An 18121-nucleotide genomic window follows, 5' to 3' on the forward strand; every position below is an offset into this window, starting at 1 on the left:
GTAACATCTTCCTGGTCCGCATGGCGTTTATTTTCATCCTTGAGAGTGCAGAAAGGTATATAACTCACACATTTGCTACTTACAAGTACATTGAAGTATCAGGCAAAAGATGTTTTGAAAAGTCACTTGGAATAGAGATAAAAGAGGTTTAAAAAGCTTTAGATGGAAATATTTAAGGCAGCACGTGGTAGATGGCCTTAGAACTTTCTATTCAAGCACTAAATTTAGCTTTTAGTTTCCTGGTGGCTGAAGAACAAGAGAAACCTGATTATTCAAATAGTTTTCATGAAAGAAGCCATCTAGGGTTGGGAGATAAGGGCATGAGATATTTGTCACATGGACTCTAATATAAGTGATATCACTCAGGGCATGAGTCTTGCAAATTGTAGGTCATATTTTATTGGCTTATTAATAACCTCTAAAAGCCAAGGTTATGTCTTTGAAGCATAACTTGAAGAAAGCATTTCAGTAGGAACTGTAGGTTGCATTATGGATATTTGGGTGTCTTGGTTTGATCATCAGCATCGAACATTTGCAGAGTTTAGGGATCCTGTTTCTGATACCGACTCTAGCTTCTATGCGTCTCCTACAGTATGGTACTTCACCTGTCCTTGAAGGGCCAGTTTATTGACAGTTAAGACCCCATAGATTTTCAAAGCTGTTATTCTCTGCTGGTTGAAAGAAAGATCTTAGATTTGTAAAGCTGATGTAGAGGTTGCACTCGCGTCACAGAATCACAGGCCCAGCCCGGATTCCTTCCATGGGGAGTTCTTGTGCTAATCACAGTCTCAGCGTGTAGCCTTCATGGTGGATGGTGTGTGCGTGCATTGCTAGACTGAGGGCCTGGGATAGCAGCAAGAAGAGTCCTGCTGTGTGCCGTCCGCTTTTGATGGTTAAGGAATGTGCTATTCAAGGACATGGAGTCCCTTGCCCATGTCACCCAGCTCAGCAATAACATGTATGAGCGTAGGAAGCAGAAGAGCAAATGGACTGACTTCTGTCTACAGCCAGCTGAAAGGTGAGGTCACTCCAACCCAACAGGTGGAAAATGACTCCAGGAGCTGAAAGAAAGTAGGACAGACAGGTGACAATAAAAGAGAACAGTTCGCTCACCAAGTAGGAGAGCAGAGTATCCTCTAGTGTTTTTACACACAGGCCCTCATCGACTTGGCTGGGTTTTGGAATCCCCTGACACATGTCTCTAGGCATGTCTGTGAGCGTGGTTCCGAAGGTGTGTGAACTGAGGAGATAAGACACACCCTGAGTGTGGATGATACCATCCCATGGGTTAGCATCGCAAGCAGAATAAAAGGGGGAGCAGAAGAAGGCTTCGGGTACCAGCATCTGTCTCCAGCTGCTGTGGCTTCCACACTCCAGCAATGGGCTCAAATGCCTCCTTCTGCCCTTCATTTGCCTCTGTCAAGTATTCAGCCACAGCAAGAGAAAAGTAAGCGATTCAATGCTTCAGCAGAAACAGCGGTTTCTCCCACCAGCAAACACCAGATAACACGTTGTCCTGGCCCCTCACTGTTTTACAGTATTTGAAAAGCTTTAACTGGGTCATTCCGTTTGATAATATAGCCAATACTTTTTTTTTTATAAAAATTGAAAATCTTTGTATGCTGTAGATATTTACATAAATATATAAAATTGAAGCTGAAAGCAATTCATTCTTTGTTTTTTTTTTCATTGTGAAAGCAATCTTGCAACATAAATTCTCAGCATAAGAGGTATGAATTGTCAGTGTTCGAGCCTTTGAGAAAACAGAATAAATCTAGTTTTGGCGTAACTATTCTAATACTCTTAGAATACCAAAGTGTTTTACAGTAACAGGTTTGAGATGGGATCCGATATGAAGATATTATCCTGGCATCCAGCTTGTTCTTTCAGTCAGTTTCAGAGCACACATTATGCAAAGCAATGTGTCTGTACTCAGTCCTTTTTTCAAAGGATATTTATGTTCTCAGGTTTAAAGTAGGAAAGCATACAGCAAGAGCGTTTTTGCTTTTGGTTCCCCCACACACACCTCAAATAAACTCCTCAAAGGATAGCTGAAAGCATCAATTCATTCTACTACCAGTCTTTACAGAGGGGGACATTTCTGTTTCCTTTGAGTAACTACACAGTCAGCTCTAGGTTGGGTGTGGAAAATCTTTCTCTACAGGTATAATAAGCGACTTCCAAATAGCTCTAAGAACGTATTTCTTTGGATTGCACATCTTACTTAAAGTTTTATATATGAGATGAAGTGAATGCAAGTAGATGTAATCACATTTTTGATAAAAATGTAAAGTGAGCAAGTGAGCATTCTGCTATGAGTTATACTGTAAGAGAGGAAAATTATGAAGGGACTGTTAGGGAGTTATTATATAAACATCATTACTGTCAAGAGGAATTCATTTATTCCCACTTCTTGTCAGTAAACACTTATTACTCACATGGGTCCACTACTATTCTGTATCCCAACAGGGTTACAAATAAATACGATTCTCTTAAGAAATACATATTTTTGAGGTGTTTTGGTTTGCTTTGGTTTTAGTGAGGTATACGTATGAAAGAGTTAAATGGCAGTAGGAGAGGAGTCACAGTGTACTATCAGAAAACAAGACAGCCAAAATCACAGTGAAGAATAGCTGTGGAGGAAATGAGGACCAAGTTAGGCTAGAAGGTGGAGAGTGCTGAAACAGCGCCTCTGGGATGATGGGGAGGGGTGGCCCAGGTCGTCTGAAATCTCCCTGGTTCCCAGCTCCCCCTTCTGTGTGTATTCCCCAAACATCAGTGCATCTCTCACACTCCTAGCTGCCCATCTCAGCTGGGAAATTCGCTTCGCTTCCAGCTCCAGCACTTTCCTTAATCATGAAAGTAGCAGGCCATGTATGAGAAAGGAGAAACACAAGGCTGCCTCAGACAAGCCAAAGCTTTTTTTTTTTTTCTCCCTCTCTCCTCCATAAATGTTCCCCTTCTAGAAAGTGAATATACTCCAGGAAGGCTACATGTTTAAACATATATGGCTTTTATTGTTACATAATTACTGAACCAGTCTAAATTGGATGGTTCTCATTAATAAAAGGATAAGAAAGTAAGTCAGGACATAATTAGGTCACAGCGTCTGACCTTCCCTTTTGCCTTTATCTGCCAAAGCTTTGGCCTTAATATGGACAAAGAACAATTTAAGTCTCTTTCTATTCCTATTCTTTTTTTCTTAGAGCTGCTTCAAATCTAAACCTCTAATAAAGAAAGGGAGAGTAAAATAGCAGGGAAAGTATAATGGGAATTATATTGATTCTCAAGAAGTTTTGGGAGAGAAATATATTCCCCCCATCCCCAGTTTTATAATAATGTAATCATAGTGCTATTTCCACTTTGCTAGACTAGGAACTATTTTGGAAATCTTTAATGAATATAATCAGGTTGTAAGCATTTAAAAATTACTATTTCTTGAAAGCCAGGAAATTATTGTTCATTGCAATGTGGAAAAGAAAAGCGGGGAAAAGCCAGCTGCTTTTTCAACAGAGTGATCCATTATGTGGCATGAAACTGGGTTTGAAGCTACAGGCTGTGGTCGGCTCCGTGGAAGCATGAACAAGTCATGTAAGATCTGTGGGGTTCAGATTTTTTATTTTTATTAAAAAAAAAATAACAACAAATATTTATGTCGGCTGTGTGTCACACATTATCCTAAGGCCTTTATATTTAGCTAAACCTCCCCACCACACTATCAGATGGATGCTACCATCTGATTGAAGGTTTGCTTGACTTTTTAAAAAGATAATTTGAACTTATTGTTTGAATCTATGCTGTTGACCACCACATTTGACTCGGTCACTGTGAGAGGTTAAGCAATGATTATTCAAACGTGAAAGCAGTTCTAAAAACAAAAGTGACAAAACTTTGTACATTCAAGCAATTTGTCTTTAAGGAAACTCTGGAAAGGGTCATTTGTCACTATGGTCATTGAACAAAATCTCTCTCATCTTACTAAATAGGAAGAATCTCTTTTAGAAACTCCGTTGTGCAGACAGCTCCACACTCAGAGGAACACAGAGCAGAGTGCAGGAGACTGTCCTATTAACCTATATATAACCTATATATAACCTGAATGCACTTCTATGGATGTCACTTGACACATTTCATTATTAAGACATGACAAAGAAAGAATGGCTTTTATACATAAGTGTAACACATTTTCCTTTATACGTAGAATCGGGGGGGGCAGGGATGAGGGGAATTGCTTGAAAAAAGAGAATAAGAGAGCAGGGAAATTAAAGTGTCTTATGTACATTCATGAAAACATCGCCATGAAACCCATTATCTTAAATTAATAATCACGAATAAAAATAATAGGAAAACAGCTTCTATTGTTACGACCCAGGCACCACAACTTATGATTTTCTATCAACTTCAGCGTGGGCTATGGGACAGCCTACTCTTGGGGGGTATATTATGGTGCTCCCTGCCAGCTGCCTGCTGTCTGCCCTGCATCTTTCTGCCATTATCTCATTTAACTCATAGGAACTGAGCACCTAATACGTGCCCTTCACGGTGCTGGAGACAAGGACTGATATGTGGCTTAACAGACACGACCACTGCTCTTATGGACTTCACAGCTTAGTTGTGGACATGGGCTATAAGGAAGTGATTGCACAAAAGGACACAAAAGATAGGAATGCTCCGAGTAACACAGGATCTAGGGCTATAGAGAGAGATTTAGGGCAGGCACTTGGAGAGTTTGGCTCAAATAATGTCTTTAATTTCTTTCCATGGTCTAACCTTATTGAGAATAGTTCTCACATAATGGATAAGTGAAATGGGCCAGTGAAATGTGCTGGAAGTAGCCAATCATCGTGGCACATGCTTGTGATCCCAACACTTGGGAGTCTGAGGCAGGAGAATCAGGAATTCCAGGACACCCTCAGCCAAGCAGCAAGTTCAGATCCAGCCTGGGTTATGCTAAGCTATGTCTCTAGAAGGAAAACGTGGATCTGGGGAGATGGTAGAGGGCTGAGAAGTACCCCAAGCAGATAAGGTACCGTTCATGATAGGCTTGGTGGCCTCGATGGAGCTTATTCACAAATGCAGTTCAGGGTGTGTGTGAACCAGAGAAAGGCAAAGGTTTTGACTCACTGACCCAGAAGGCAGTGGTTGGTGTAAGGGATTAGGAAGTGATTGTTCTGTGTGGGAGAAGGGGAGTGTAGCAGCAGAGTAAGAATGACTTGCCTCCAGTGCCTGATCCTGTGGTATCCAGGAGGACTGCCTATAAGCCAGATAGAAGGCACCAAGGGGTTTCATGTTTTTGGTCCAGGCGAAGCTTTTCTTTCTTGCTCAGGCTTCCAAATGGAGGATGAGGAAGAAGTAGAACGAATACTCTCTTTACTCTGTTCTCTAAATAGAGCTTCACAGTAAGTTTTTATCTGACAAAGTTCTTTTTCATTAAATTTATCTTGAGACTAAATGAATAGTTACAGTAAAAGCAGGTTAGCTGTTTAAACTCCTATTATAGAAGAATGCGTGTATCGTACATTTAACTTGAAGGCATTATCCATTCTTTGCATTCCTTTCTCCTCTTCCAGGGTAATTAAACCCAGGTGTGGTCAGCATTTACTTCACATGCCATAGTGTGTAATACTCAGTTTTATGTGACCTATGAGAGATAAAGGGGTAGAAATCTCTTTTAAGTCAATTACTTTTAAATCTTATTTGTTGTCTGGTAATAAATATAATAAAATTATATATATATTAAAATGACCACGATTCTTCTATAATGCATAAAATGGCATATAAAAACGGACCTGAAAATATTAAGGAAAGTGAACACTGGCAGCTGCACAAATAGGATTACAAAGCTGCACACTGGCGACCAAACAGATTAATGGGTGATGTCTATCTGGCTATCTCAAGGTTTTGAAGGTGTACCAGAGCAAGATAATGAAATTGCCTGTCGGGTAATCTGATTTGAGAATTCCAGTCATCTGTGAATTGGTGTGTGGGCTAATAAGTCAGGAGTTTGCCAAGACTTGTTATTTTTAAAGCTCTGCTCTCTGCGCCTGTCTCTGTGGGATATGTTAAACAGAGTGCCGAGCGTGGAGCAAGGGGTGAGCGACCCCGCAAGTGCCCAGGCTACGGGACATCGCCAAGACACGGTTCCAGATCGAGCTAAGCACTTCTCGGGGCTTAGACAGCAGCTGCAGGCACGCACAGCTGCCAGGCCAGTGGCATGGTGACCTCTAGACCTGGCCCAAAGGAGATGCTGGTGCAGGCTCTAAGAGCCTGTGCCCCTCCAGAGGCATGCAGAGTGGGCATTTGAGGCTTGGCGCTGGCATTTCTCAGCACTTTAACGTTGACTAAAAATTGAGACTCAGTTTCCCTATTGGAAAATATGTGATTAATTATAGTGCCCAACTCATAAACTAGTTGATGAGGTTAAGGTTGGCCACATAGCATTTGACACATGGTAATTTGTTGGCTAACCAAAGGATTGAATAGAGACCCCTGACTGCATCTTATTAATACTTCTCTGTCCCTGTCAATCACTTTCTGCACATTCTTTTTTCCCTAAAATACTATCACTGTTTCCCTTCTCCCTGACTTAATGTTTCTATGATCATAAATTACTTGTTAGCATGTTTTGTTTTATTAGAACCTTGCTTGTATTGTATAAATATTAATTGTCCCTATACCAGTGGCACAGGAAAATGACCAGTGATAACACCTCCTTTATTTTTGGCAAGAGACTGAATTGGAACATTGGGATGGGAGGACTTTTAAAAAAAAGGTCCTTAAAGCCTTAATCAGTTTTCTTTCTAAGACAAAGTCATGTGCTTTTAATATACATCTGTTTATACTTTGGAGAAATTAATTTCCCACGCCTTTTAATTTGTTAGCCTTGAAATATTTTATGGGAAACAATGTCTTATTAAATGAACTGTTATTATCATTACCATTCAAATTACAATGCTGACAAATAATAGGGTGATCAGCCAGCTTTCTGGACATCAATTGCAGTCTATTCAGGAAAGAAACTTAAAAAAAAAAACTACATACATGTTAAGAACAAAAACATTTGACTATTGAAAGGAATCATTTCAGGGCCCTGTTAATTTCCTTTTATAAAGAATAATTGTAGACATATTCATATTCCAGGTCAAAATGTAAATTTTAAAAGCCCTGTCTTTTAAAAGCCTTTTAAAAGAAAGACAGTAGGATGAGGGGTAGAAGAGCTTGGATGGTGTGCACTCCCTTTCCACTGACTTATGACAAACGACCACCTGAAGATGATTATCACTCATTTAGACAAAATTTCAATATTCAATATGCTTCAGTTATGAAAGGAAATCATAAAGGAAATTATCTTTTTCTCTTCTTCACTTCTTCATTTGAAAAAGTGACCAGGTTTGACAAATTCCAGTGGAAATGGAAAGCAGCCCTAGGCCTTGGGTAACAGAATCTCCTGAGAAGAGAACTCTACTTTGGTCGGTCCCAAATATGGTGTGCAATATTGTATCAACTGACACCACAAATGTCAGATTACGGACCCATCATTTCTATTATCTGTTTAGTAACTTCCATAGAAATCCCGTTGGATACATTAATGTCACTGGATACAAAAAAAATATAGTGCCTTTTCAGAGAGAACACTCTGTTAGAACAAGTACATCTGTTCAAGGTCAAGGCCTTCTGACATATCAAGGATGCTTCCAGAAACATATAATGGAGATGACATCTTTTGGAGATAAGGATCTAGCGGGCGAGTGTATTTTCCTTAGGGAAATGCAGCTTGACCTTCTAGTGTAGAGCCTTCTCACCAAGCTGGGCCAGCAGAGACAGTGAGGAGTGGTGGATAGGATGAGAGCTTCTTTCCTGCCTTTCAGTATCCCCCTGTGTCATACTTGGTCTTCCCCATCACCTCTATAGCCTGCCCATGCAGGGTCTCCGGCTACTACGGAGCAGGCATTTAGTACTTGTCCAGTTTGTTAGCGTGGCTGCAGCCTGCCTGTGATTTAATAAGGTCCCTGGGGGAACCCAAGTAAATACCTTAAGTTCTGGGGTGTTTACTTGAATTGGATCAGTGGCATTCTTTTCCTCTCCCCATCACTCTTCCCCAGTGCATTTATGTGGCCTTGTGTTAGGATTTACCTCTGAAATATATTTATGTCTCAATCTAAATCCTAAGAGAAGCCTGCAACAGCAAAACCAACTTGCATTTATTTGTTCTTTTGCAGTTTACAAAGTGGCATCTTACACATTGTCTCATTTATTCCCCAGACCAACTCTCACAAGTAAACTCATATTGTCTCCATGTTGTGCAGCTTAGAGAAGTCATTCAAACTGGCAGACCCAGGAATTCCCTTGCATGACTTATGAACTGTTATTTCTCACTTTACTGTGCCATACATGGCTGTAGACAGTATTTGCTACATGTGAAGACATCATCGTAATAGCCATATGTCCCTCAACTGAGGAATAGATACAGAAATTGTGGTACATTTACACAATGGAATTAAAAACACTCAGCAATTAAAAACAAGGAAATCATGAAATTTGCAGGCAAATGGTGGGAACTGGAAAAGATCATCCTGAGTGAGGTATCCCAGAAGGAGAAAGACACATGATATATACTCACTTATAAGCGGATATTAGACATATACTATAGGATAATCATACTAAAATCTGTACACATAAAGAAGCTGAGCAAGAAGGAGGACCCTTCTTGGGTAGGAGGATCAATCCTCACTCAGAAAGACAAATGGCATGAACATTGAAGGAAGGAGAGAACAGGAAGCAGGATGGGTGCCTAACACAGAGGGCCTCTGAATGACTCTACCCTGCAGTGTATCAAAGCAGATGCCAAGACTCATAGCCAAACTTTGGTCAGAGTGCAGGGAATTCAGTGAAAGAAGGGGGAGATAGTAGGACCTGGAGAGGACAGGAGCCCCACAGGGAGAGCAACACAACCAAAAAATCCAGACACATGGGTCTTTCTGAGACTGATACTCCAACCAAGGACGATTCATGGAGATAACCTAGAACCCCTGCTTAGATGTAGCCCATGGCAGCTTAGTATCCAAGTGGGCACCCTAGTAAGAGGAACAGGGACTGTCTCTGACATGAAATCAGTGGCTGGCTCTTTGATCACCTCCCTCTGAGCTGGGGAGCAGCCTTGCCAGACCGCAGAGGAGGACAATACATCCAGTCCTGGTGAGACCTGATAAGCTAGGGTCAGGTGGAAGGGGAGAAGGACCTCCCCTATCAGTAGACTTGGAGAGGGGCATGGGAGATGATGACAGAGGGAAGGTGGGATGGGGAGGGGTTGAGGGAGGGGGCTACAGCTGGGATACAAAGTGAATAAACTGTAATTAATATATAAAAAATAAAAATTTAATTAACAAAAAAAGAAAACACCAAAACGTTCTTGTGTAGACCTAAAAAAACCTAAACAAGTAATGCCTTAAAATTCTGAGGAGGTGTATCCTGTTCCTGCAAGCAGGGTTTGTCTGATGGTGCACAAATCAGCCACTTTATGTATCAGCCCCAGTTATATTTGTGCTGATACTCCAGTCTAGGCAGATGCCAGCTCTCCAGTATTGATGGATCACTGAGAAGGATCGGCAGAGGCGTGGGAGCCCGCATTCACAGCTGAGTCTTTCTCTGCCTTCTCCGCTGTGCTTGTTTCCTTGCCTGTTAAATGGAGTGGTAGAACGGTGCCTCTCTCAGGAACGCTTCAGGATCAGCCTAGCTGACCCAGGCTGAGAACAGCGCTGAGCACAGTCAGTAGAGTCACCTTGCTGCCAGTGTGAGCAGCCGAGTCATCCTGTGTATGGTGGCTCTTCTCCCTCACTGCTGCCACTCTCCGTACCACAAGGCGAGCGTATAGAAGGCTCCCAACCACCCTCCCTGCTCTTTGCAGAGACAGTAAGAACTTTGGCATGCTTTCTTCCACTGTGGGCTGTAGAGAGTGGCCAGGATTTCATAACTCTGTTGAAGCCACAGCTTCAAGGGGGTGGGGGGAATCACCTCTACATATATATGACAACGTTTTGAAAGATTAAATCTTTTCAAGTCTCTATGAGAAATGAATTGAAGGAATGATTGTCATAAAAGTCCACTTTTGGCTGAAAGTGTAGGTCTTTAGTGGTGAATGGTGGGGTTTTCAACGTCCTAAACCTTAATGGCCTTTTCCTTTGGAAAATGTGTGCTCATCTTGCTTGTTGTATGTATGTTAAGGGATATGGCACACGTTTTGGTTTTTTTGTTTTGTCTTGTTTTGTTTTTTTCTTGGTTAATTACCAAGAAGATTAAGATTGGTGGGGCACCTTCATTTTTAAAAGGTCTGGTATTTTTGGTTAGTGTTAACTATTAGAAAGGGAAGCGGAGAGTTCCTGCCGTGGCAGTCAGGTGTATTTGGGCTGTTGTTGTGTTTGTAGTAACAGCGTTCTAGGATGTGTCAGGAGCTCTACTTTAGGAAATGTGGTTGTTGACAAACTTTGGGTGAATTATTTGCTTCCCTAAGGCTTGGTTGTGTAAAAAAAAAAGATCAAAGCAAGACAAAACATCAGCTTGTAAAAATACATATTCAACGCGACACAAAGTGTCTGCCCCTGTCCGTGCTCTCTCCCTCTCTGTGTGAACTGTGCAGTTGTGCTTAGCTTGGGGACCATCACGGCCTCCGGAGTAAATTCTCCAAGGAGACTTTTGCTTGACAAGGCTTGCTCTGGGTTCCACCGATCACAGTTGAGCACTAGTCCTATCACCATCATCCACACAGGTTGGCACAACCTTGACGGACGGCTTCCTATGACGAGGAAGCTGCCTGGGTTCTCTCTCTGTACATCTGAGCCAAAAACAAAGGGCTGATTCAATAGCCACCCAGCCGAAGGCTCTTTATCTCTACTGCACGCGTCTGCGCACTGCTCACATCAGCTGTGCAGTTCATCTTCCTCTTGTTATGTGTCCTTCGCCTGTCAGGCAAGTGTTTTCCAGGTTTCAGCCCTGCCAGTTGGTCCTCTTGGTAAAAATGACCTGAAGAAGCGTCTGCAGCATTCCTTTGTTTTCAGTTGTTGCCCTTCTAAAAATAATCATCATTCCAACCGAAGTTCCAAGGGAAAGAAAATATTTTCATTAGTAATAACACCAGGGCCTGGGAAGATGGCTGAGTGGAAGCCCTTACCACGAATCCCAGAGCATCTGCACGGTGGGAGCAGAGGAGCGGCTCCTTCAACTGGCTCTCTGGCCTCCACACACGCATCATGCCATATGCACATGTGAGATAAATAAATGTGTGATTTAAAATGTTTGAATTAAAAGTTGTAATTATATTGATGATATTCCAGCTGAAAGGTGGGAAGAGAGTGCATTTTGCAGCCTCCATTCATTTCATAAAATTTATGTCCGTTCTCAACTTCAGCGTTCTAAAAACTGGCTTCTCTTCTCTTAGTTTGTCTCAGTTAAATAATAACCTTGATTCCCGAGTTTTCACTTTGGGTGTATGGTCAGCCCTGCTGGCCCCAGGCCCCTGGATAGCAGGCTGTCTCTCTGGGACTGATTTTCTGTGTTGGGAAATGAAGGTTTCTTTGACTTTTGTGATTTTCTTCAAGGTCCTTTCTAAATGAAGTTTATTCTTCCCATTCACCCTTCACCAAGATGACCATTACAGTGTTTTACACAGATCTCCTTAGGAACCAAGGGCCTACTCTGTAGAGAGAAAGCCACCTTTCAATTCAGTTCTGAAATAGGATGCGGTTTTTACAGCACGATGCTTGTGCTCCAGATTATATTCAAGTCCTGTTTTTAGTTATGATGTTATCAAGTTTGTTTGCTTGACTGAATTTTATTTTTAACAAAGCTTTTCGATTGTTTTTTTCTATTTTGGGTCATATGTATATTCATATATATGTACATATATATGTACACACACCCATGTGTGCATGTGTGTGTGTGTTTTAAGGTAGTGTCTTCTATGAAACCTGGCTAGCCTGGAGCTCTCTAGAGAGAGCAGGCTGTCCTTGAACCTAATCATCCTCCTCCCTCTTGCTCTCTCTCTCCCTCTTTTTTTTTTTTAATGAGAACTGGGATACCTAGGTCTAAAGTTTTAATATCATGAAGTTTCTGGGGCAAGAAAAGCATAGTTAGACAGTTTTACAAAGTCTGTCCTTGTAGACATTCACAATTAATACATATCTTCATAAAAGCAAAAATGTTCTTTTTAATGCCTGTCACAAGAGACTTAATAGAGAGGCACAGTCTACTTAATGCCTTTCTTAATGCTTTGCAGCCGACGCCACCAGAAGTGCCTTGCTGGGGGGGTACGTGCTGATCAGGTTTTTGGTTGTCCAGCCGTCACCAGTTTGGTGAGGTAGGCTTGTCTTTGAACCATGTGGGTATGTTCCTGTAACACTTCAGGCTTACACGGAAAACCACTATCCAGGACAGCGTTGATGCTAGAAGGCTTGGAGGGTCCTGCATGACCTCACCACGCTCGTGTTGTAGGGATTGGTGCAGAAGGAGAGCCACAAGCCTGCTGCACCTTCCTGTAGGGGGCTGGCTCTCTCCGGATGTGAACTTTGTGCGCCAGGTCTGCCATCCGTGAGAAAATGGCTTGCTAAAAAGAGCTTCCTCCAGTGCCGGGAGGGAGTTGTAGCCCCCAAGTTTTCTACCGCAGTCTAGTGCTCAGCCTGGCCCCGGACACAGTGTGTCTGCTCAGCCCAGCCTTTGATACAGTGAACTACGGTTAAGTAACACAAAAAGCTACTTCTGTGGCTTGATTAAAACAACCTGCTCGCTGCTGCCTGCTTGTCAGCTTGTGACTCTGTGAGTCCTGCTCCTCACTTCCATCCATCACTGCGGAGCACACAGAAGATGGAATATATGTAGTGCCCTGTGCTTGCTTAGGCCTTAGCAAATACCAATTCATCACTAACTTGGCCCTACAAGGGACCATTCATTGGCATGTTAGAACATTACAATTTACCCAGTGTTCCCTGCTATGGAAGGAATCACATGACCGGATCTCAAAACAAAAAGAATTCTACAATATGTTCTTGGAGTTATTAATAAAAATAACTGCTGGTTGACAGGAAAGGCATATGGTAGATTTAAGATGCATGGCCACAGTCACAGTATTTCATTTTTAAAAGATTCCTGCTTCAGAGCATGAGGAGAAAGACAAGCTTCAGAAAAACCTCCAACCTGAGAACCATTTGATGAGGTATTTCCGCCCTCACCTGCTTCCTGTTTCATTGCTTACCACTGAGCCCTGGTAATACAAGGGTGACTAAATGTAATCAGAGCGATTGGCTGCTTGAGATCTTCTTTAATGCACTGCTTCGGACACAGTCCATATGCTGTGCAAATAAATACAAAATTAGCGTTCCTGTTGGAAGCCTTCAGTGAGAATGAGTGATCTGTCTTGCTTATGAAAGGTTCATACGTTTCCGCTCAGAGCTGTTTATCAGTCAGCTTCTTCCTGCTTATGGATTCAGAAATGGAATACATCATTTGTCAGTGCCCAAGCACATGTGCTAAAGACGACCAGATTGATCCGAGAGGATGAGCGAAGCAGCCGAGCAGTGCTAGGAGCGTGGCCCCCACAAATTGTATTATCTTCCGAGGCTGTCGACCACTAGCTTTTTTCTCTACTGCAGAAAAGGGGAAGCTGCTTTTTCTACCTTTCACTTCTGTATTAGAAAAAAAAAAAAGTGACCACTCTTGGTCCAGCTAAATGGAAATGGAAAACAGCCCAGTCTCTCTGGGTAGTGAAATCTACTAAAACCACATTTTTTTTTTCTTTCCTCTCCAAAGGTCCACACACACTCTCTCTTCTGATTGCAAGTTTATTTGATGTTGGATTTCAATTAGAAACAAAACACTAATGTCAGGATTTCAGGAGTGCCATTTTCTCTGTTGTCAAACTGCTCCAGACAGAATTTTCTCTTGGTTCATGGAAATAATTCCCACCAGGGCATTAGAAGGCGAGAGACAGTGTTTCGCAGGGGAAACTAATGGCTTTCTGAGTTTGACTTGCTTTCAGTCTGTGCAAAAGGCCTGTTGAAGCCGAGTTGATTGCAGAGCTATCAAAGCCCTCCTTTTCAGCAAAACTCCTTTGCACTTGTGTCCCGTTGAAAATTACTGTCTGATGCCAGGAGATTGAGGAGCTAAACTCACGCTACCGAGGACCTTCCGCGTGCCTTTCCCACCACAGATTTCTGACCCTGGCCTGCAGTAATTAACCATCTAGGTGCCACACCGTTTCCCGAGGGCACCAGGAGAAAGAAACAGATTGCCTTAGGGAATGGATGGAAGCCAGTGCGGAAACAGGTCTGGGTGTCTGCCCCACCCTCCATGTTCCCATAGCCCCCGTCGTCTTGCTTCTGCAGTCCTCCCATGACTGTTTTCCTCGAGGTGATTCCTTTTTAATCAAACTGGTAGGAAAGACAATCTCATGCTCAGTATACCTAATATGTATGTCGTCAGAAGTACCATGCCTGTTCTTTGGAAATGTGTGCTCCAGCTCTGGTCAGAGCTGGTAGTCCTGAACCAGCACAGGGCTCTGTGCTCAGTCCTTGATTGTGCCTTACGGTGAAGGCTCAGTGTGTGGCTTTAATTTCCTCAGTCAGCGGAGTAGGCGCAGGCGCGTTTCAGACCACACGTTTGACTGTCAGTCACCTATTAGACACAGTCAGTTCTGTTTCTCATCGGTGGCTTTTAAACAAGTCACATGACTCCAGGGACAGTACAGTGTTATGGAGATGTGACCAGTGGTGACTACACGAATTGAGTAGATGTTTTATGAAATGAACAGTGGGAGACAAGTTCATCTTCTGTGCCTTTTGACGTGTCGGAGAATGTTCTTCTGTTTGTGTTTAGACTGAGCTTATGTGGCCATTCAAATGCCTCATGCTACAAGTTTAGGGTAACATTTAAATAAGACAGGGCCTTGACATAGGAGATCTAATAGCATAGACCTGTAATCCCAGCCCTCCAGAGGCTGAAGCAGGAAGATCTCAAGGTCAAGGCCTGCTGGGACTACAGAGTGAATCGAAAGCAAGTTGGGGGGAACTTTGTAAGACTCTGTTGCAAAATTAAAAAAGAAAGAAAGATATATATCAGTAAAAGAATACTTGTACTGGTAGCATGTGCCAGTCTCTAGGTTCAATCCTGAGTATGAGAGACAAAAGAAAAAAAATTAAGTTGTTACATGTGCTGCCCTCAAGGACTCAGGGTGGCCTGTAAATAAACAATTACATGTGACATGGCAAGGGCTGCAGCTGGGCGAGTTCAAGATCGTTTTGGACAAGGAGCTTTTCTAGACCAGCCTGCTCTGCTTCTGTCTCCTCGTATTGCTCACTGAATGAAGATAATTTTTAGGGCTCACAAAGCTTCGATGTTGGCTTTTTTTAAGTAGTGGTATTGAGTAATATGAATATTTTTTAAATTCCTGGACAGAGCAGCTCTTCACTAGTCTTGCTTCTCATCCACGAGTAACACTGGGTTTGGTACCACGAGGTCACCAGTCCTGAGTCCTTGTTCTGCCTGGTTATCGGGGACACCATGTACGCAAGGTGAAGGCACTGGGTGTTTTGAGCATGCCCCTACAAGAGATTGAAAGTTCCCTGGGGCCGAGCCCCAGCCTTTATGCAGAGTGCCCTAAGTAACAAATGCCACACCTCACATATTGGAGGCTGTCTGTCTCAGAACTGATTGAGTGCCAGCAAGTGCTCTCTGGGAGGGAGATCCTTATTGCCCATTTTCTCTGCTTCCTAAATGATCTTAATTGCTTTGGTAAGAGGCATCTATTCAAAACCTCCCTCCCACCATGGGTTATTCTCTCAGTAACAAGGTTTAGATTACCCCAATATCAGGACCCCGACTGATATAATGGGCTTCTCTCCAAGGGTCACCTGACAAACCTCTTTCTTGTATACCTTTACTGCCCAGAAGCCTCTTGGATGAGTCTCCAGCTCACAGCCTTGGATTTGAGGAAAAGGATGGGGCTGCAGCTCTGAATTCTTGGATCTTCCATTTCAGAATTTTCAGAATCTGTAAGATGTGTGGGATGCTCATATTAGGTATTCTTAGTCCCATTTTAAAACATTAAATATTAAAATAGATACAGGATAGTGTCACCAAGATTGATATTTAGGATATCACAGGTAGAATTATAATTTACATTTTGGCTTAATGGAGTCTGAAGGGGGGGCGGTTATAGTTTGGCACATTCCTCTCTTTGTTACTCTTTATGCTACTCTTGGGTTTCCTTTCCAGCTGATGATTTCAGAAAATTGTATGTTCTCCATTTAAAGTTTATTTAATCAGAGTACATTTATGACAAAATTAAGTAAATAGAAATACAGCCAAATTAAAAAGAACAGAGAAAATAAAGCATTTAAACTGCTTGCCCTTTCCAGAGTGTTCTTTCGATGATTTTCCCCCCGTGAGTGAAGAAAATAACTTCCCCTTCATTTCCATCATGCCATGAGAAAAAGGTAGGGGTAGAGCAGCATTGTCATTTTTGAAAAAAGAAATGATTGACAGTGTCACTTAAATTCAAATGTCTCCTTAAAATAAATATAAAAAGGCCTTTGAAGGAGTTGCTTTGAAAAATCTTTTTTTTTTTTTTAAGCCTAGAGTCCTCAACTTCTCTTCCTTTCTACTTTCTTCTTTGATTCCTGGCAGAGTTTGGCCCCCACCAGAGGGGAGGCTGTCTGGGAATGTACATCCTGTGCGTTAGATCAGCGTTAGATCAGGCCTCCGCACCTGAGGCCCAGGTTGTTTCCACACTGGGCCCTTCCCCTCCTGGGCAGTGGGCTGTGCAGCTGAGATGTGCGTCCTAAGTGGGGAACAGGGCTGCTCTTTTCAGTTTAGCTTGTGGCTGTCCACATTCCTCCAGCTGTCTTAGCCCTGGGCAAGCATGCCTGTGTGCTGGTGGCTGGGGGAGACCGGCCTTTTGACCTCCTCTGTGTTGATTAAAAGTGCTTCTCACAATCTCACTGATACTACAGCCAAGATTAGATGCACTTTCCTAGCCAGGCGTTGTGAAAGTGGCCAGGGTTTCTTGGTACCTGGTGTTCTAAAATTCCAGGAGAACTGCGTCAGGATGGCTGATAAGCAGGTGAAGAGTTTCTCCACCCCCAGGACACACATGAGTCGCACTGGCCTGTGAGAAGGCCTGGCCCTTTCCCCTGCTCTCCCTGTTCCTGCTGTCCAGATGCTGCACTGTGGATCTCGCAAGCCCAGCGCGGACTTCAGGCGCACTGTCTGCAGAAGCCACAGTCCCTCCTTGCTGTGCCTGGACTTCTGAGGTCGCTCTCTGTCTTTTACTAATTTGACACCAGCTGTTCTCCTTTCCGCCGGGAATCCTCACTGTGCCCACAGGACCAGAGCAAATAGAGCTCTTCTCAGAGTGGACTTTATGTTCTCCTTGGGAGTTTCTCTTCGGTACAGACATTATTACTTTAACAGCCTCATGGTACTAAGCATTTCATAAAATAGACAAGACATAGGAAAACATGCTAGAACATGTGTGTTTCCCCTTAACCTGGGGCCCATGTTAACTCTGGATCTATTGAAAATAACAAAGTTGTGGATCATTAGATCCTAACAAGGTGTCATTATTCCCATTGAAGTGAACTTTTCTTGAATAATTTCCATGTTAGCTTTTTCTATGCAGTTTGTTCAGTAACTTGTAGCCTTTAAGGGGATATTTACTCTCTATCAAATACCTTAAATATACAATAATTTTGGAATCTGTCTATTTTTGTTTAGCAAAGAAACTAACTAGCATAGTGGCTAGCCCATTCCCACAGCTTTTCCATGAAAAGTCCCACATGAAGTTCAGTGAAGTTCTTTTTCTTTGGGGGGAGGAGGGTTGGTTTCTCTGCTTGCTTGTTTGTTTGTTTTTGTGTTTTGTTTTGTTTTGAGACTGGGTTTCTCTGGGTAGCTGTGGCTACTCTAGAACTCACTCTGTAGATCAGGCTATCTTCGAATCCCTCCTACCTCTCCTCCAAAGTGCCCGGGATTAAAGGCGTGCGTCACCACTGCCCAGCCAGTGAAGTATAACTCTTGTCTTTTCCCATCCTCTAATCAAGTACATACAGTGTCTTTGGGATCTACCTTCTTCTCGCCATTG

At 42.7% G+C, this 18121-nt stretch overlaps 1 protein-coding gene across 5 annotated transcripts in view; it reads left to right on the plus strand.

The window, feature by feature from the left end:
• Positions 1-18121, plus strand: part of Efna5 (ephrin A5) — a 274227-nt gene that overhangs the window by 103329 nt on the left and 152777 nt on the right. Inside the window, exon 1 of one of the 5 annotated variants that reach the window (XM_060368271.1) lies at positions 11904-17294. The exons of 3 other annotated variants lie outside the window; for them this stretch is intronic. Coding sequence is in view for 1 of the 2 variants with exons in the window: in XM_060368270.1 (XP_060224253.1) it covers positions 17405-17430 (26 nt within the window). In the remaining variant the exon portion in view is untranslated. One more of the 5 variants, XM_060368270.1, reaches the window with a different exon arrangement.

Source organism: Meriones unguiculatus, chromosome 15 (genome assembly GCF_030254825.1).
Source record: "Meriones unguiculatus strain TT.TT164.6M chromosome 15, Bangor_MerUng_6.1, whole genome shotgun sequence".
Lineage (NCBI taxonomy): Eukaryota > Metazoa > Chordata > Mammalia > Rodentia > Muridae > Meriones > Meriones unguiculatus.